The 20,795-nt window shown below is 43.2% G+C and overlaps 1 protein-coding gene across 2 annotated transcripts; it reads left to right on the forward strand.

The window, feature by feature from the left end:
- Nucleotides 1–5,621: 5,621 nt before the first annotated feature.
- On the forward strand, nt 5,622–13,108 carry ODF4 (outer dense fiber of sperm tails 4). 2 transcript variants are annotated; one of them, XM_020869087.2, is made up of 5 exons: nt 5,622–6,262; nt 9,490–9,659; nt 9,991–10,125; nt 10,319–10,557; nt 11,517–13,108. In XM_020869087.2, exons 1-5 carry the CDS (start codon nt 5,814–5,816, stop codon nt 11,526–11,528), a joined length of 1,005 nt encoding a protein of 334 aa, XP_020724746.2. In that variant the 5' UTR covers nt 5,622–5,813; the 3' UTR covers nt 11,529–13,108. The 2 variants fall into 2 exon arrangements, with proteins under 2 accessions (XP_020724746.2, XP_020724745.2); XM_020869086.2 differs by lacking the exon at nt 11,517–13,108 and having other exon boundaries at nt 10,319–10,691.
- Nucleotides 13,109–20,795: the final 7,687 nt, after the last annotated feature.

Consider the following 20,795-nt stretch of genomic DNA (forward strand, 5'->3'; position numbering starts at 1 on the left):
ACACGACTGGGGGACTGAACAACAATGATGATAACAATGGTAAGTGTTTAATTTAACTTTATTGGAAACCAGCCATCTGTTTTCCAAAGTGTCTGTACATTTTGCATTCCCACCAGCAAAGTATGAGTGCTGTGGCTGGTATCCTGCTCTGTGTCTTGGCCACTAATTGGCATCGTCAGTTTTGTTGTTTTGTTTTGCATGACGGTCTATTAGGTGTGTAGTGGTATCTCGTGGTTTTTAATCTGCCTTTCCCTGATGACTAATGATGCTGAATATCTTTTCATGTGCTTGTTGGCCATTCGTATATCTTCTTTGATGAAGTGTCTGTTCAAAACTTTGGGCCTTTCACAAACTGAGTAATTTGTTTTCTTATTATTGTGTTTGGAGTGTTCTTTGTATATTCTTGATATAAGTTCTTTATCAAATATATGATTTGAGAATATTTTCCCCCAGTCTGTGTCTTGTCTTTTCATTCTTCTAAACTGCACTCTTCCAGGAGCAGAAATTCTTTTTTTTGCAGTTACTTCACTTCTTGCTTTAAGCAGCCTCTTTTTCTTTCTACTTCTGTTTAGTTGGTATATAGAAGGCAATGGAATGTCCCACAGAGGCAGAACCAAGAAAGCAGGACACACACAAGCAAGCCTGTCTGCCCATCATTTTCCCATGTGCCCAAAGCCTAAAGGTCAAAGGACATCCTGGGAGGAGAGTGGATCTAGCAACCTAGATCTTCAGGAGTCTAGCTCTTTATTCAGTGTGCTATCCTTAGAATGGCAGCACAGGCACCACCTGGGGCACCACCTGTTTGTCCAAACTGTGGCATCTGCATTTTAATGAGATGCCCAGACCAGGAGTACACACATCAGGGTTTGAGAAATGCCACCTTCGACAGGCCCACGTGAAGGAAGAATGTATATTTCATAGAGGCAAAAGGGAGGGACCTTGCAGCACATGGATTCTGGCCACAGAGATATCCTAGCAAGGCCAGGGATCTGGGAGCTCATCACAGAGGAGATTCATGCTGGAGTTTGTACTGGGGTGAGCTGGCTTGGGGCAGGACTATTTCTAAGTGTCACATAGGCAGCAAAGCACATCCACGTGGACCTTCAAGGAGTGACCAATAAGCTTGTGTTCTCGAGTCCATGTTCTAAGCCTAATTCCATGTTCTCCAGGGGCTACTGTCCTAGAAGCCTGGGTAAGCACCTGCCCTTACTGATGCAACAGTGGGGCTCCTTCCTTTTCAGAAATCTCCCAGTCTCTCACTCCATTCCGGCTGCCACTCTGTACTTGTGTGAGCACGTGATCATTACTAGTCTACTGCTCAGCTTCCTTTCTTTTGGGGGAAGTGATCCCTTCCTATGCCCATGTAGTTCTTGGGCTGTCAATCAAGGCATCCGAGCTAGTCAGATGCTTTGGAATCCTACCTAGAAATAGAAAAGGATGGAGGTCCAGGGGGATCTGGGAGACAATGGTGGGTAGAGAGACCAGTTCTTTTTTACTTTTAAAGAAATTTTAATTTTTATTTATTTATTCTATGTCTTAGGTCATGCACGGATGTGGGATCTTGGTTCCCCAATCAAGGATCAAATCTGTGCCTCCTGCTTTGGGAGTGTGGAGTCTTAACCACTGGACCACCAGGCAAGTCCTGGGAGACCAGCTGTTGCTAATGATTTGTCCATGCTCCCCTGGTCTCTGTTGAGTTCTAGGCTTGGATGTTCTGCTTTCCTTTTGAGTCTGTGCTTACTTGGTATCACCCAATATACTCCTTTTTGCCTAGCTTAGTCAGTCTGGCTTTGTGCTTGTAACCAAAGAACTCACACTGATACAAAATCTTACAAGATAATCGGTCAGTGCTGCTGCTAGCCCAAGAGGGCCCTGTGTGCCTACAACCTTGTGGTTAACAGGCAGCCCTTCTGAACAGACGTAGGGTTAGTTGACTTGGCAGGGAGCAGCACCTTTATGTAGATGTAGAACAAAGCACATCTTCCTCCAGGCCATTGGGGACCCCTTGGTGGGGTATGGCTGATTGAGCAGAATGAAGACTAGAGTTCAGTTCTTACCCTCTTTGCCATGTGCTCTTGTGCAGTGCCCATCCTGCACAACCTTACATGGAGACTCTCTTGTCAGATCCCTCTCCCTTCCCTTTGGCTCTTTCTCTTCCTTCTGCCTCCTGGTTTACCTCTTCTAGGCTTTTATTCTGGCAACATCAAGACTGATAACAGCTATGTTTACTTTCATAGCTGTGGTTGAGTCTTCCGTGCTTTGTCCATCTGTTGATTCTAAAATTGAAACTAAAAAAAAAAATAAAATTGAAACTCAATAAAGTGTTTACCTTATATATTGTGACTGTATAAATATCTTTCATTGCAGAGCTAGTAATCACTAAGATTACATTTCCTTTCTTGAGGAGATTGTGTTGGACTATTTTTAATTACCTTTTGAAAAACAGTATTTGATACATTCACAGGTTTATATGGAATATACATTCACAGTTATTTGTTGTTGTTTAGTCATACAGTTGTGTCTGACTCTATGACCCCATGGACTGTAGCATGCCGGCTACCCTGTCCCTCACTAGCTCCCGGAGTGTGCTCAAATTTATGTCCATTGAATTGGTGGTGTCATCCAATCATCTCATCCTCTGTCATCCCCTTCTCCTCCTGCCTTCAATATTTCTCAGCATCAGAGTCTTTTCCAATGAGTGAACTCTTCACATCAGATGGCCAAAGTGTTGGAACTTCAGCTTCAGCATCAATCCTTCTAGTGAATATTCAAGGTTGATTTCCTTTAGGATTTTTTTTCCATTTATTTTTATTAGTTGGAGGCTAATTACGTTACAATTCCTTTAAGACTGACTGATTTGATCTCCTTACAGTGCAAGGGACTCTCAAGAGTCTTCTCTAACACCACAGTTCGAAAACATCAATTCTTTGGTGCTTGGCCAAATGATTCTAAATGATTCTAATGTAATGAATATCTGTGCATTCATCACCCAACTCAGAAACCAATAGCCTACTGCCTACTGGTGTATGTACCAGTGTAACCCTCTCTGTCCCATTTCCCTGCTTCCCCTGAGAAATAGCCACTATTTTACATTTTGTGTTTATCATTCCACTGCTTTTTAAAACATGCCATGCAATCATAATAGAATGTATGTTTCAACAATGTTTTGCTTAGTTGTGCTTATTTATAATCTCTATAAAAATGGTATCATATCTGTGGCATTGTTTTCTGGGAGTTACAGTTTTCAGGAAACATTGTATTGCCTAGATTCTTCCATATTCTATTGTGCTGCATATGATTTCTCATTCCTAGTAGGGCCAGCCCCTTCCCTCCAACACTGGTCCCTCCTGGCATAGAGCACACTTCACAGTTATTCCTACCTGTAACTGAGAAAGCTAGGGAATTTGCCCACCAACTCCCTATCTGTCATTAGTTTGTAGGTCAGCCTCCAGACTTGGGTGACCCTGACCATGGTTAATGGGATTGCACTCGTCCCTGGCAGCGCCAGAGAATATTTGGGTTTGGAATGGAGCGATCTTTGCTCTGGCTTCTAAAGGTGTAAGATGGACTGTGTGGGGGTGTAAGGGCCACATTTCTCACTATGTGGATGAGAGAAAAGGCGGAGGGTGGTTTACAGAGAAAGAAAAAGATACTCAGGTAGGGACTTCCCTGGTGGCACAGTGGATAAGAATCCACCTGCCAGTACAGGGGATACAGGTTTGATCCCTGGTTCAGGAAGATTCCACGTGCTGCGGAGGAGCTAAGCCCATGTGCCACAACTGCTGATGCATCTCTGGAGCCTGTGGTCTGCGCAGCAAGGTGAGCCACTGCAACGAGAAGTCCCTGCTCACCGCAACTAGAGAAAGCCCTGGAGCAGCAATGAAGACCCAGCACAACCAAAAGTAATAAATGCATTCATAAAATAAATATGTTTTTTAAAAAACAATGATCAAGGAGAAGCAAGACCAGAGTCCAAGTTCTGTGATCTGAATATCTGTGTCCCCCAAATACATATGTTGGGAAAGTAACCCGCAAGGTGAAGGTTTGAGGAGGTGGGAGGCTTCACTTTCATGAATAGGCTTAATGTCCTTTTAAAAGAGACCCCACAGGGATCCCTAGCTTCACCTGAGGACACAACAAGAAGTCTGTGATCTGGAATTGGGCTATCGCCCGAAAATGCCAATTATGGTTGGATGGTACCATGATCTTGGACTTCCAGCCTCCAAAACTACGAGAAATAAGTTTCTGTTGTTTATAAATTCTGCAGTCTATGAAGCCTGGCATGCTGCAGTCCACAGGGTTGCAAAGAGTTGGATATGACTAAGCGACTGAACAACTCTATGATATTTTGTTATAGCAGACCAAATAGATTAAGACAGAGAGGCAGAGTCCACACAGGATTTGAATTCATGATTCTAATTATTCTGAGTTCCAGCTGTGCACTTGACCTCATGATCTATAATTAACTCCCCTTTTGGCTTATATTAATTTCAATTCCATTCCATCATTTGCAGTCACTCGTCAGCAAGGATGCCTGCTAAAAACCTGTGTTTTTGCTCTTTCTTCTATGTTTGCTGGTGAGAGTGCACAACAATGAAAACAATAACAATAATGATGCTGCTTGGGACTTCCCTGGTGGTCCAGCAGCTAAGATTCTGTGTTCCCAATGCAGGGGGCCAGGGTTCAATCCCTGGTCAGGGAACTTGATCCCACATGCTGCAGCTAAGGCCGGTAACAGCCAAATAAATAAATAAAATATTTAAAAATAATGTCTCCACTTTCTGGGAATTTACTATGAACAAAAGATTGCTTTTTGTCCATTATCTTATTCAATACTCATACCAAATCTAGACAAGTATTGTCCTATGTTACAGATGAGTAAACTAAGACACAGAGAAGCTATATGATTCTTCCAGGTTCATAAGGCCATTAAGAGGAAGACCCCTAATTCATCTCTTGGGTTGCTGGACCGAAAGCCTTTGTTCTTAACCACGTGTATCACTCTTTTCATAAAGTGAATCAACTCTGATGGAATTCAGACTCACAGCCTAAATTTGAGAGGCTTGCTGCTCACGAGAATTCCAGGGGCTAACTGAGGTCTGGAAGCCACAGTGATCAGGCTGCCTCGGGTGACTCAGATTTATTTTCCTATAGCTCAAAAGGCAGCTTAGGAAAATCTCAAGACTGTATGACACTCTCACGTCCCCTCCTGGTCCTGTGTCTTTCCCCTCTGGTGCTAACAGAAAAAAAAAAAAAAGGGAAAAAGGGAAAAAGAGGGGAAGGGGTGGGAGCTGAGGACCAGAAGTGAGTAGAGGTGGGGGAAGTAGGGAGAAGGTTGGGGACACCTGTGGGTGGCATATCCAGTCGTCTCCCTGGGGACAAGCTCCTCCCCTTCTCCTGCTCCATCCGTGAGTACTTGGGGGTGGGGTTAGGGCAGAGGATGTGGGAAGAGCAAAGGAGAACCTCAGCAACCAGGGCTCTTAGAGGAAGGAGGCATCACACCCACAGTTCTGAGTTGAGGCCTCAGAGGAGCAGGGTTTCCAGAAAGAGTTTGAGCTGAAGCTGTGGGCCCCTTCCCCCAGTTGATGCCCCCCCTCCCTCCACAAAGGAATATTCCATGGCAGTTAGGGGCCCTCTCCTGCTGAATGGGTTGTTCTTTTCCAGACCCCAGGTGCTGTGGTGGCCACTGCTCTGCCTGATGAAAACATTTAAATGATGAAGGACAACTGACACTGGCAAGGGAAGGGGGAGATGGGGTGGAGGATAGAAGTGGAGTCAGGGAGTACTCAAGATGGGGACAGGGAACATTAGGGATGAATTCCCTGGGTCAGGAAGAGAAAGTGATGAACATCAGAAGCCTGGAAAGGGCTGGGAGGGCTGGAAAGCAGGATGGGGTGGCGGTGAGCCCTGGACAAGAGGAAGGGGTGCAGAACTGTGTCTCCACCCCTGACAGTAACTGGCCGGTGATTAAGGGCCACAGCGTGAAGCTCCACAGGGTTTCTCCGCTACTCCTGCAGTGCAGGATTACACACAGCTCCCGCTGGATATCGCAGGTGCTGGCCTCAGAGCTCAGCCTGCTCGCCTTCATCCTGCTGGTGGTCATGGTCTTCTCCAAGAAATGGCTGTGCCTTGAGAAGATCCGTTTCTACCAGCACTGGCCCATGAACGTCACCACCAAAATCTACACGTCAGTTCATATAATGTCCCAGGGGCTCCTGCATTTCTACAAATCCAAGAGCGGTTCCAACTCAGAATGGGAAAGGTGAGACCCTTACTTCCTCATCCCACCCCAGGGGCTCCTGTTTGCCTTGGCCTCAACCTCTGCACCCCAGTATTCTTGGCCCTTCCCTCTGGTCAGCCCCACTTTTTTTGACCAGTAAAATGGTTCTACCGGCCCTGAGACCCCCCAGGGATCATTGTTCCTCCTCAGTTGGGCAAACCACTTCTCCTGCCCCTATGGGAAGGCTCGCAGTCAAGTCTGTGCTTACAGAAATGTTGTGAGGGACTTGGACTCTAGGGGTTTGTGAATCACTCATGAATGACGTAATTCACTATTATCCTGGGAGAAGAGCCCTAGGGGGTTGGGAATTTCTTTCCTCAAGGGTTTCGGACCCAGAGCTTGAGGAGAGGCTTTAGGAGTCCTCAGAATGCTCTTCTGCAGGCCCACGTTCCCACCGCTGTTCTTCCCTGGCCACAGGCTTTTGCTCTTCTGGACCAGATCTGTGTTTCCACCTCCCGTTACCTTGCTCCTTCCTCCTTCCCAGAGTTCCTGCAGCTACTCCATTTCCTAGTCTTGTTAATTTCACCTCTGTTGTCCCCTCACCTCCCAGGTTTGGGTCTCCTTTCTCAACATTTGTGGAAAACCAGAACTTTTGACCCCTAAATTTCACTTCTTGACCTTATTAACATTTTTTTTTAAAGTTACACAGCCATAGAGGACTTCCCTGGCAGTCCAATGGTTAAGCCTTCGCCTTCCTATGCAGGGGTGCAAGAACCATCGCTGGTCAATGGGAGCTAAGATCCCATATGCCTGGCAGCCAAAAATCAAAACAGAAAACGGAAGCAATATTGTAACAAATTCAATAAAAGCTTCAAAAAAAAAAAAAAAGCTCCATATTAAGAAAAAAAAGTTACACAGCCATTATTTACTTCCATTATGAAAGTGGTGGTGCTTTAGTTGCTAAGTCGTGATTGACTCTTGAGACCCCATGAACTGTAACCCGCCAGGCTTCTCAGTCCAAGGGATTTTCCAGGCAAGAATACTGGGTGGGTGGGTGGAGGAGCGGGGGCTGCCGTTTCTGGATCTTCCCAGCCTAGGGATCAAACCTGTCTCTCCTTCATTGCAGGCAGTCTCCTGCATTAGCAGGCAGGTTCTTTACCACTGAATCACCAGGGAAGCCCCATCATGAAAGTAATACGTCCTTATTCCAATAAATGTGGGGCAACAAAAGCTATCATTATTTGCAACCTTATTCTATTTGCTTAAGTTAATCCCCTATCAACTCTAAGAGCTAGGGATAATTATCCTCATATTACAGATGAGGAAACTGAGACTCAGGTTACCTTGCTCAAGATCATAAAGCTATTAGGCTGAACCACAAGATGGGGCCAAATTTTGACCTCTTTTCACCTGAGCAAATTCATACATAACAACCTAATAATGGCAGGTTTACAATTATAACTCAGATGTGTCTGGCTCAAAAACATAAGCACCTACATGAGTTTTTGCTCTATAAGTTACTCAAAGACAGTCACTACTGGATGTTTATTAAGCACTCAATTTTTTTCCAGGCTTCTTTTTTAAAAAATTGAACACATTTTGAATAATTTTTACATAGTTATATTCATTCTTCATAAACTATTTTATATCTTTAGATTATTTTTATTACTTATATTATTTAAAAATGTATGAGATATAATAAACACCCCATATTAAGACTATATTATTCAACTTAATAGATTTTTTAATTGTGACTTGACTATCTTATTTATTCTTGGCAAATTTATTTCCAGTTACATACTTAAGAAAAAAGGACCAACAAAGCTTGCTAATCATGAAGTTTTTCCTGTGTTTAGTATCTCTGGAATAGATTTCCTAAAGTGGGTTTAATGGATCAAAGAGTATAATTATCATAAGGCTTTTTGATAAAATTTTCCATGTTGCTTTCAAAAAGTATGAAAACAATTTAAGCTTCCACTAACAATGTACAAAGAGGCTGTTTCATAGTAACTTTGTCAGCAATGACTGTTTATTTTTTAAAATTTTATTTTATTGAAGTATAATTGATTTAAAATGTTGCGTTAATTTCTGCTCTATAGCAAAGTGATTCAGTTATACACATACATATTTTTTTCATATTCTTTTTAAAGTTATGACTGTTAACTTTAAACACATGAATATATTATTTTTTTAATTTAAAAAGTTGCACAATTATTGTTAGAATGAAGAAAGTTTAAGAAAGAAAATAAAAATCACCTAAAATTTCTTCACACAGATATAATTGCAGTTAACTTTCAGTCTTTTGTGTATCTATATAAAATAAATACAAATAAATATATATGTAGCTTTATTTTTAACAAATATGTTTTTTAATTTTTCAAAGTTGTAATCATTTTACATGCTCGGTGTTGTAAACTCCACTTTTCAGTGGTAAGCATATTATTTGTATCATAAAATAACTATTCTATAAATATCTATGTTAAAAATTTACTTTATTACATAGTATATGAACACAGTGAAAATTCAAAAAACACAACAGATTAAAGTGAGCCTTCCACCTTCCAGGTTCCCTCCTTAGATTCTATCTGGAGACAATGATCTATCATATCATGGTTTTTAATGAACACATAATAATCTAATGTGTGGGTACCTTATAACTTAACAACTCTCTTGTCAGACATATAAATAATTCTGGAAAGAAGATCTCTGTACATAAATTTTGATGCATATCTTGGATTGTTTCCTTAACATAAATTCCAAGAGGATATATTGCCGGGGCAATGGGTCTTAAAAATTTAGATTTGGGTAGCATCTCTGATCACACATCAGAGATCCTACCCACCAATGGTGTGTGAAAGCACCTCTTTTCTCTAAATCCTTTCTTACACTAGATATGATCAATTTTGTTTTGATCTTTGCTAATTTGATAAACCAAAAAAATCACATTTAATTTGTAGTTCTTATTGTTGAGTTTCTTTTTTTGTTGTTGTTGAGTTTCATGTTTTTATTGGACATTTGTATTTTTTTGAGAACTGCAGTTCAAGTCGTCTGTCCAGCTTCTCCTTTGAGGCATTTGTTTTCATATGGTTGGGGTTATCACACAATCTCCACATCAAGAATCTTTGCCTATTAATAGATGAAAGTGATATTTTATTATTGTTATCTCAAATGTGCATTTGTTTGGTTGTTTTCGTGTATTTGCTTATTCGATTATATTTTGTCTTTTGTGAATCTTTAGTTCATCCTGTTTTCTCATTTTCCCTAGACAGTTTTAAGCTGTGGACAAATCACCCAGCTTTCGGGGTGGCCAAGATTACCTTCTGCCTGGCCTTGGGGCTGGGCATCATCCTCACCATCTGGTTGCACCTGCCGTACATACCTGGTCTTCAGAAATTGACCTTTTTTGGCTGGATTGGGACTGTCATGAGCTTCTGTGAAGGTGCCCCCTAGCTCTGGAAAAGGTCCTTAGTTTCTCCTAACCCACGTCTTCCTGGCACTTCTTCCTCTTCCTTTCTTTGGGAGTGGGGTCTGGGTTTGTGGGTGGTGGGAGGACAGAACTAGTAGTTGTTGGCTGAGAACTGAGTTCCATTGACTCCTGATCACTGGTGGGGTGGAGGTGGAGAGGTCGATTCCCATGAACCTCTGGGACCGCATGCTCTGTGTGCGCTGATGGGGGTTGTGGCTTGTGACTGTAGTTCAGCAGATAAGGAAGAATGCTTTTGGAATTCTTGAGTGAAAATAAGACCCCCTTGCACCCCTTTGTCTCCTAGCCTTCTTCATTTTCTTCACCCTCATACTGTTCCCTGTTAATGTCTGGCTCTTCGAGTTGAGAAAGAATTTATCAATCCCCCTCTGCTGGAGCTACTTCATAGGTTGGCTGGTGTTTATCCTGTATGCCATCTGTGGTGAGTGATCCAGAGGGCCCTGGGAAGCAGGGAACACAGGTGGGTCGGGGCAGGGAAAGTGTGGAGGGAGAGGGCTGTCAATCCCCAGGGATAGGTTCTTAGGGACTTTTCTTCCCCTTGGCCTCACTTTGCTTGCCACTTGTTCTTCCCAATCTCTGACTTTCCTCTCCCCTTTCTCCTTGTCCTTTTCCAGCAGTCCTCTGCTACTTCAACCATGGAGAGTTCTGGTGTCTGATTCTGAGCCATCCCGCCAGCAGCAGCAGCAGCAGTTCCAGCTCCGAACATGAATCTGTGAGTGAGCCGGTTACCTCCAACACAACTGTCAGCCAGGAGGAAGTCCTGGACCCTGAGCAAAAGAAGACATCCCTGACTCCAAGTCCTGTTTATTCCTCTGAACCTGCCTCCTCATCCTTCCCCTCTCCAAACCCTGAAGTAGGTTGGCCCTCATCACTGCAAGGAATTAGAGAGGGAGGACTTTAGGCCAGCTCTGCACACCTCGTCTTTGTTCCTGCCTTGCCTACAGCTTAGATGATGTAGAATAAATTGTCTCTTTTTTGTCATGTCCAGCAGTTGTTGAGACAAGACAAGAGCTTGAATAAGGAGAGTAAGGGAGAATGAACAAGTGTGTTTCCCAGTTCTTTCTGCCAAGGGGCCTTTCAGCACACTGTGGTCCTCAAGCCTGCCCATCTCTCCCCTCAACAAGCACACTTGTATACAGGCAAACACCTCTCTGGGAGCTAAACTTCTTTCAATTTTGTTACCTCTGCCCTAACATTTGTTCTTAGTAGCTGGAGAGTCATCAGGAGAGAGATACCACTATTGAACTTGATGGTTTACTCACAGTGAGGGGTTCAAAAGCAAAATGACCCAAGGGCAAAGAAGCAGGTTAAACAAGGAGAGCACAGTAGAGGGTATGGTTGTGCCCCCAGCAGCAATCCCACCTGCAGTGTCCAGCTCAGATGACTGAGAACTCAAAAAGCCCTGTGTCTGGGTACCACCAGCATCAACTCAAACTGTACCACCACCACCTCCATCTCCACCACCGCCGCCACCTTCATCAGCTCCTCGACCACCACCTCCACCTCCACCACCTGCAACTCCTCCACCACCACCCCTAACTTCACCTCCCTGACTCTGGCTGTTATAGCTTTCTACTCCATCTCCCATGCCCACCACTCTATAACAACAGGACTGACAGAGAGCAAGAAAGGAAACCAGTAGGATCAGGCCCTGTGGTCAAAAGACAAGTCACACATGTGTGCTATAAACCCAGGCTCACAAAGACACGTGGCCTCTGGTTTAGGCAGTGCTGGCCAAGACTATTGGGATTTGGGTATCTTGCACTTTGCTGGCCTTGTATGACTGATCCGTATCATGTTATATCCCTCCAGCTAGAGCCCTGATGCCAGCAAGCTGGAGGAGTACAGGGACAAATTGTGAGTGGATTGGATATGTTAAAAAAATATGTGTTATTATTGAACCATATGACATCGCTGTTTCAGCAGTTAAAATTAACTTCTAATTTCATATGATTTCAACCTAATATATATGCCTGATATCTATTTTATTTGAGCTTTTTAAAAAAGGTTCCTATCTTTACCCTACCTGACTAGCAGCTGTGGAATTTCTAACCTAGCTTCAAGCAAATATTCTGAACAAAGAACCTAATGCAGCGTCTTGACAATTAGGCAGAACAGACATTCCACAAACCCCTACTCAGTGTCCTCCTTATGCTCCTCCCACGGGTAGCTAGAAAGGGTTTGCGGGAGGATTTATTGAATCAGTCATCCTGGGGAAGGGACACAAAACATAGGTGTGTCATGACCACTGCCTTAGAAATAGATAAAATCTAATTAGAGAAAGTGATTCTGTAATTCTGTAGGAGTCATACACTCAAGTGCCTACAGAGGCTAGGCAGGTAACCTAAATAAATAAGGGGGCCACTATTCCAGTCTATATATAATTTTCTTCTTTTGATAAAGACCTGGTATATTATTTATTGATGGGTAACAAATTCCCCCAAATTTAGCCACTTAATAAATATTTATTATCATGCAGGTTTCTGGGGTCAGGAACCTGGGAGCAACTTAGCTGAATTGTTCTTGCTCAGGTTCTCTCATGAAGTGACAGTCAGGATGTCAGATGAGTCATCTGAAGTCTGCTGATGTCATCTGAAGGCTTGACTGGGGCTGGAGGATCCACTTCTAATATGGTTCACTGGTAGGGCTGCTGGCAGGAAGCCTCAGTTTCTCCCCACAAGGGCTTCTTCATGCGCTACTTCAGGGCTAGTTACCCCCACAGAGAGCCATTGAAGACAGCAACAAGGAGGAAGCTCCAGTGCCTTTTATGACCTAGTCTTGGGAGAAATCCTCCGTCACTTCCACCATAGTTCTATTGGTTGGAAGCAAGTCACTAGGTTCACCCCACACTCAAAGGGAGGGGAGTTAAGATCTACCTATTGAGGGAAAGAGTATCAAGAATTTGTGGGGTAACTTCCCTGGTGGTCCGGTAGTTAAGACTCCATGCCTCCACTGCAGGTGGCACTGGTTAGATCCCTGGTTGGGGAACAAAGATCCCATATGCCACATAGTGTGTCCAAATTTTAAAAAGAGAGAGAATTTGTGGGTATATTTTAAAGTCACCAGAGTCTGCCTCCTGGTCATACATTGTTTGCATTCCCTCCACAAGCAAAATATGCTCACCTATCCCAAGGCCCCCCAAAGTCTCATCCAATCCCAGCATCAATCAGCTGGAACTTTAGAATCTTGCTGTGTTATAAATGATGGAGTTAAGTCCCCCTTGTGAGATCTTTAAGAACTGTTCCAACTTGGCTGTGGCAATGCCACTTGAGAGGCAAAAGAAATTAGAGGCCCCTATGGGACATCCTCTGGTGGGCCAGTGGCTAAGACTCCATGCTCCCAATGCAGGGGGCCTGGGTTCAATTCTTGGGTCAGGGAACTAGATTTCACATGCTGCAACTAAGACCCAGTGCAGCAAAAAAAAAAAACAAAAAAAACAAAAACAAAAACCAAATATTAAAAAAAAGAAATCAGAGGTCCTAGAAGAGGGGGACATGGCATGACACATGGGAAGAACACCTTGGGAACAGGCTCAAGCGAGCAGATGGACAGCTGAGAGAGAGAGTGTGAGGACCTGGGGGCAAATGTCATTATTGTGGTCAGGGTAGAGTCCACAAGCAAAAGGCGTGAGGGGATTTACTGGTGCACTTGAGTGTCACTAGGTCACAGAGAGGGGAGGCCCAGAAGAGGAACTTGTGGCAGGAACTAAACCAACCAGACCCCACTGGTACACCTGGTTACCTGGTCACCTGGTGAGGCATCAGGAAAATATGAATGTTCAGAATTTTGCAATACATTTGCCTGCTGTTATGGACTGAGTTTTGTTTCCCCCCAAGTTCATGTATTAAAGCCTTAATTCTCAGTACCTCAGAAAGTGACTACGCTTGGAGACAGGGTCTTTAAAGAGGTGATTAAATTAAAATGAGGTTATAGGATGGGCCCTACACGAACTGACTGGTATCCTATGAGACTAGGAATAGAGACATCGGGGTTGTGCATGCATAGAAGAAAGACCACATGAAGACACAGAGAAGGTGACCACCAGCAAACCAAGTAGGAAGATCTCAGAAGAAACCAAACCTAAGTACACCTTGATCTTGGCTCTAGTCTCCAGAAGTGTGAGAAAATAATCTCTGTTGTTTAAACCACCCAGTATTTGGTCCTTTGTTATGGCAGTCCTAGAAACCAACATGCCATCTAAATCAAGTCCAAGTATAGATGAGGCTCTTTGGATGTAATTCCCTAAGTACATCCCCTGAACACCTGTGAGCTAAAGAGACAAGTGATCATCCCCTGCACACCCAGGATACAAGGGTGGGACAGTCAAAGGATAACCATGGTACACATTACCGTTTAAAAAGGAGGGACACAAGGGACTTCCTTGGTGGTCCATTGGCTAAGACTCCTTCCTTGCTCCCACTGCAAGGGACAAGGGTTCGATCCCTGGTAGGGGAACTAAGATCCCACATTCTGCAATGCGCAGCTGAAAAGAATAAATAAAGTGAAAATTTAAAAATAAAAAGGAGGGATATGAGAGGCACACAGGAGTCATTGGTTCATAGCAGTTCTGAAATCCAGCTGAAAATGTTGAAATCTCCTTGATTAGGACTCAGCCTATCTCTGCCCAGGAGTGAGTCTCCATGGTTCTTTTTATTATTTTTTTAAAGATAAAATCCATATACCATAAAATTTACCATTTAAAAGTGTACAAGTTGGTAGTTTTAGTATATTTATGTTGTGCAACCATCACAACTATTCAATTCCAGAACATTTTTACCACTCAAATCACTCTGCATTCCCCACCCAGTCCCTGGCAACTACTAATCTACTTTCTATGGATTGCCTATTCTGGGCAATTCAGTTAAATGAAATCATACAATATGTGACCTTCTGAGTCTGGCTTCTTTTATTTAGCATAACGCTTTCAAGGTTTGTTCGTATTATAAAGTATGTCACTACTTCATTCTGGTTTATGGATGAATAATATTCCACTGTGTGGATATGCTATATTTTATTTATCCATTTGTAAGCTGATGGACATTTGGGACTTTGGGCTCTCATGCATAATTTTGCTATAAACATGAATATGTAAGTTTTCATACATAATGTTTTCAGTTTTCTAGGGAATGTAAATAGTGGAATTTCTGGGTCACATGGTAATTTCCACAGTATCAAATGTTGGCAGTGTTGTGGAGTAACAGGAACTCTCCTTCATTGTTGGTGGGAAAGCAGAATGGTACAACCACTTCGGAAGACAGCTTGAAAATTTCTTAACAAACTAAACGTAGTTACCATATGATCTTGTAGTTACATGCCTAGGTATTTACCCAAATGAACTGAAAACTAATGCCCATACACAAACTTGCATTTAATTATAGCAACTTTATTTATAATCGCCAAAAATTGGAAGCAACCTAAATGTCCATCAGTGGGTGAATTGAGGGAATTCCCTGGCAGTCCAGTGGTTAGGATCTGGTGCTTTCACTGTCAGGGTCATGGGTTCAATCCCTGGTCAGGGAACTAAGATTCCACACACAAGTCAAATGAAAAAAAAGACTGTTTGCATGGAATCCTGCTTCTGCAAGCCCAAGAGTTACTGCCCTGTATCCTCATGTTCATAGGTCCCCAGGCCTAAGGACTGGTCACAGGAAGGCAAAGTTGTCTGCCCTCTTAGTAGGACTCTGACAATTAAAAAATTGGTGGGTGGGGGAGACATAATTTCAAATTTACAGAAAAGTTGCAAGAACAGTACAAAAGTTGCAAGGACAGTGCAAAGAATTCCTTTATATTCTTCACCCAGGTTTCCCCAAATGTTAATATTACTACATTTGCTTTGTATCTCTTCTTTCTTCCCTCCCTCCCTCTCTCTCTCCTTCCCTCTCTCCCCCTCTGCACCCTTTTTTTTTTTCTCTACTGTTTGAAATTAAGTTGCAGACATGATGCCCCTTTACCTCTGAATACTTCAATGTCTAGTTCTTAAAAACAAGGTGCATAACCACACCTTGTTTTCCATAACCACAGTGCAAGTCTCAAGATCAGAAAATTCACACTGATATCATAATATAAGCTTCAAATAATATTCAGATTTTGCCAACTGTCCCTGTGATGTCCACTATAAAAGAAAATACTGGATCATGCATCATATTCATTTGCCACGTCTCTTTCACTCACTTTAACTGCAACTTTCAATGCCTTCCTCACATTGACCAGCTATTTTGTAGGATACCCCTCCATTTGGGTTAGTCCCATGTGTCTTTATAGTTACATTCAGGTGATACATTTTTGGTAGAAATGTCACAGAAATGTTGCTGTGTTCTCAGTGCAACATACCAAGAGGCACCAGTACCAGTAACCACACTGGGATGTTTATTTGATCACAACCTTAAGGTGGTGTCTGCCAGGGTTTTCTACTGAGGATCTGACCAAGTCTACTTCCCCTGCTAGAAGTCCTCTGATGCAATTGAGGCAGAATGGAGACTTCACTGCTGAACTGCAAACAGTCTGTCAAAATTCAGCTGAAGTGTCTTTTGTGTGGCTCCCTCACCGACCTTCCTTTTACAGATTTGTAAGTCTTTACTGGGACTTTGATGGTGGTTCAATGGTTAAGACTCCACACTTCCACTGCAGGGAGGCAGGTTTGCTTTCTGGTCGGGGAGCTAAGATCCTGCATGCCACCTGGTACGATCAAAATATAAAATTAACTGGCTTCCCTGATGGCTCAGCACTAAAGAATCTGCCTGCCAACAAAGGAGACACGGGTTTGATCCCTGATCCAGGATGCCCGTGCTCAGCAACAAGAAGACACAGCAATGAGAAGCCTGCATACTGCAACTAAAGAGTGGCCTTCTCTCGCTACAAACAGAGGAAAGCCTGTATAGCCACGAAGACCCAGCACAGCCAAAAGTAAATAAACAAATTATTGGAAAAGACCTGGATGGTGGGAAAGATTGAAGGCAAAAGGGGAAGGGGGCAGTAGAGGATGAGATGGTCAGACAGCATCACCAACAATGGACGTGAGTTTGAGCAAACTCAGGGAAATAGTGAAGGACAGGGAAGCCTGGTGTGCTACATTCCATGGGGTTGCAAAGAGTCAGATATGACTTAGCAATTGAACAACAATAATATTTAAAAAAAAAAAAGCAAAAAACAAACCTTTGCTTTGTGCCCTATTTCAGCATTTAGCACTCTCTACCATGACTGCTGACTTGATGGTAATCTAGCACACTGCAGGCACATAGTTGGTGTTTATAAGTGTACGATGAATGAATGAAAGTGATAGACTAGAGAAGTGGGTGGGTGAGAAGAGAAGAAAGAGGGAAAGCCAAGACTGATCAGTTTCCAGGAGGCTCTCTTCCTGATACAGGGAGTATCTGCGTCTGGAGAGGAGGAAGGGTGGCTGCTTCCAGGCATCAGGACTGGCTCCCTCCACTCCACTCACGGCAGAGGCAGTGTTTCAGGGCTGGGAGGCTGGTGGGTTATTACTGGTGATCTGGGTAAAGTGTTGAGGCAAGATCTTAGTGGCCCCTGCATTCAAGGCAGCCATTTCCAGGATTCCTGTCACTGGACCAGGAGAAAGGCCTAGAGAGGGTATGACATCCTCCAAAGAACTGTATATTCAGTGCTGAGAGGGCATGGGGGGAGGGGAGAGAGGCAAACATCTGGTCACTGGATGACCTGGCTGTGCAAAACCCAAGGAGGAAAGCTGATAAGACCTCATCTGCTAGTCATGACGAGGGAAGTGTCTAAAAGTGAAAAGAAATCCTAGACCAAAGTTCCAGGTGTGGAGAAGTTATTCTGAGCAAGGAGCTCCTCGACAGAAAGGATGCAGAAGTTCAGATTGAATAGAACAGGAAGATTCTACAAAGGAGCCTTGGGGAAGCAAAAGGCAGAATATCAGGGCCCAATTTCAAAAGGAAAAAAAGAGAAAATAGAATTAGATCTAACCTATATACTTGCACATGTGTGTGTGTGTGTGTGTGTGTGTGTGTGTGTGTGTATATAAATAAAACATATTATATATATAGCTAATTATAAATAAGAAAATTAGACATAAGATAAACACGCTTGTAAAAGGCAAAACCTCATATTAAAGCGGAAAGCCAGCTGGCTCAGGAAGTTCATATTTCCTGCTCACTTTGTTTGCTTGGAAAACACAGCAGAGCAGACCATCTGGGGTAATTAATTCTGGGGTAAAAATGTCAGAACTTGGGTAAACAAAGAGTAGTGCCAAGATAACAGCAATCAAGTGGAACTAGGAACCGAAAACAGAAACCAATTTCACTAATTCAAAGGAACAGACTTCTGAACAAAATTCAGAAGATTCTGGGGACAAGCCTATTCTGCGTTGGCTAACTTTTGAACAACAGAGGGTTCTTATTTTTACATTTCAAGGTAGCTCAGGTTTCAAATCAATTTCTATAAAAATTCTACAAAGGAAAAAAAAATTCTACAAAGGAAAGATGTGTAAATCACACATTCAAAAACAGCTCCTCTCCCCCTAAAACCTTTCTCCTCAATATTCCACAACCCAAAGCCACCAAATCTGAAAAGGCTAAAATAACTGTGGAGAGGTAACTGGTTGAAGTTACCTTAGTGTTGAAGCTCACCTTGGTGAACCATGCTTTAATTGTCAGTGGCACACATGTCCAGAAAGCCTGCAGAATAAATTGGAAGCAAGAGTTTAAAGCTGAGCTTCTCAGACACCTCCCCCTTCTGGTCTCAGTGCCAACTAATGACATTCCAATGTGTAGCCTCAAAAAACTACTGGGAATAGCGTCTCAGAAATAACAAAAGAAAATGTTTCTTCTTCCGCTAGAGCTGAAAAAAAAAGCAAATTCTATTCCACAATATAAGGCTGCTGCTGCAGCTGCTGCTAAGTCACTTCAGTCGAGTCCGACTCTGTGCAACCCCATAGACGGCAGCCCACCAGGCTCCTCTGTCCCTGGGATTCTCCAGGCAAGAACACTGGAGTGGGTTGCCATTTCCTTCTCCAATGCACAAAAGTGAAAAGTGAAAGTGAAGTTGCTCAGTCGTGTCCGACTCTTAGCGACCCCATGGACTGCAGCCTACCAACCTCCTCCGTCTATGGGATTTTCCAGGCAAGAGTACTGGAGTGGGGTGCCATTGCCTTCTCCGAAATATAAGGCTAGCTTTGACAAAGTTGTAGGTAGAAAATAGTCACTAAAGCATCAATCTGAGTCCCCCATCTTCTCTCAAAATATTATATTTGCAAACCATATATCTGATAAGGGGTTAATATGCAAAATATGAACTTCCAGCGATGTTCAAGCTGGATTTAGAAAAGGCAGAGGAACCAGAGATCAAATTGCCAACATCTGTTGGATCATCAGAAAAGCAAGAGAGTTCCAGAAAAACATCTACTTCTGCTTTATTGACTACGCCAAAACCTTTGACTGTGTGGATGACAACAAACTGTGGAAAATTCTTCAAAAGATGAGAATACCAGATCACCTGACCTGCCTCTTGAGAAACCTGTATGCAGGTCAGGAAGCAACAGTTAGAACTGGACATGGAACAACAGACTGGTTCCAAATAGGAAAAGGAGTACGTCAAGGCTGTATATTGTCACCCTGCTTATTTAACTTATATGCAGAGCACATCATGAGAAATGCTGGGCTGGAAGAAGGACAAGCTGGAATCAAGATTGCCGGGAGAAATATCAATAATCTCAGATATGCAGATGACACCACCCTTATGGCAGAAAGCGAAGAAGAGCTAAAGAGCCTCTTGGTGAAAGAAAAAGGAGAGTGAAAACGTTGACTTAAAACTCAACATTCAGAAAGATCATGGCATCCGGTCCCATCACTTCATGGCAAATAGATGGGGAAACAGTGGAAACAGTGACAGACTTCATTTTCTTGGGCTCCAAAATCACTGCAGATGATGACTGCAGCCATGAAATTAAAAGATTTTTCTCCTTGGAAGAAAAGCTGTGATCAATCTAGACAGCATATTAAAAAGTAGGGACACTACTTTGCCAACAAAGGTCCGTCTAGTCAAAGCTATGGTTTTTCCAGTAGTCATGTATGGATGTGAGAGTTGGACTATAAAAGAGTGTCGAAGAACTGATGCTTTTGAATTGTGGTGTTGGAGAAGACTCTTGAGAGTCCCTTGGATAGCAAGGAGATCCAACCAGTCCATCCTAAAGGAAATCAGTCCTGAATATTCATTGGAAGGACTGATGCTGAAGCTGAAACTCCAATATTTTGGCCACCTGATGTGAAGAACTGACTCACTGGAAAAGACCCTGATGCTGGGAAAGGTTGAAGGCAGGAGGAGAAGGGGACAACAGAGGATGAGATAGTTGGATGGCATCACCAACTCAATGGACATGAGTTTCAGTAAACTCTGGGAGTTGGCAATGGACAGGGAGGCCTGGTGTGTTGCAGTCCCTTAGGACTTCCCTAAGGGTTCAGTGTTTAAGAATGAGCTCTGCAAGGCAGGGGTGTGGGTTCTTTGCAATGATGGGGATTTGGGTTCGATCCCTGGTTAGAGAACTAAGATCCCACATGCTCATCAGTTCAGTTCAGTCGCTCAGTCATGTCCGACTCTGTGACCCCATAAACCACAGCACACCAGGCCTCCCTGTCCATCACCAACTCCTAGAGCCCATCCAAACCCATGTCCATTGAGTCGTTGATGCCATCCAACCATCTCATCCTCTGTTGTCCCCTTCTCCTCCTGCCCTCAATCTTTCCCAGCATCAGGGTCTTTTTCCAATGAGTCAGCTCTTCGCATCAGGTGGCCAAAGTATTGGAGTTTCAGCTTCAACATCAGTCCTGCCAATGAATACCCAGGACTGATCTCCTTTAGGATGGACTGGTTGGATCTCCTCACAGTCCAAGGGACTCTCAAGAGCCTTCTCCAACACCACAGTTCGAAAGCATCAATTATTTGGTGCTCAGCTTTCTTTACAGTCCACCTCTCACATTCATACATGATCACTGGAAAAATCATAGCCTTGACTAGATGGACTTTTGTTGACAAAGTAATGTCTTTGCTTTTTAATATGCTGTCTAGGTTGGTCATAACTTTCCTTCCAAGGAGTAAGTGTCTTTAAATTTTATGGCT

Source organism: Odocoileus virginianus, chromosome 17, assembly GCF_023699985.2.
Source record: "Odocoileus virginianus isolate 20LAN1187 ecotype Illinois chromosome 17, Ovbor_1.2, whole genome shotgun sequence".
Taxonomy (NCBI): Eukaryota; Metazoa; Chordata; class Mammalia; order Artiodactyla; family Cervidae; genus Odocoileus; species Odocoileus virginianus.

Coding starts and splice junctions, on each gene's coding strand:
- ODF4 (XM_020869086.2), top strand. CDS start 5,814: ATGAATTCCCTGGGTCAGGAAGAGAAAGTGATGAACATCAGAAGCCTG. Junction 9,660..9,990: donor TGTCATGAGCTTCTGTGAAG/GTGCCCCCTAGC, acceptor TTTGTCTCCTAG/CCTTCTTCATTTTCTTCACC. Junction 10,126..10,318: donor TATCCTGTATGCCATCTGTG/GTGAGTGATCCA, acceptor GTCCTTTTCCAG/CAGTCCTCTGCTACTTCAAC.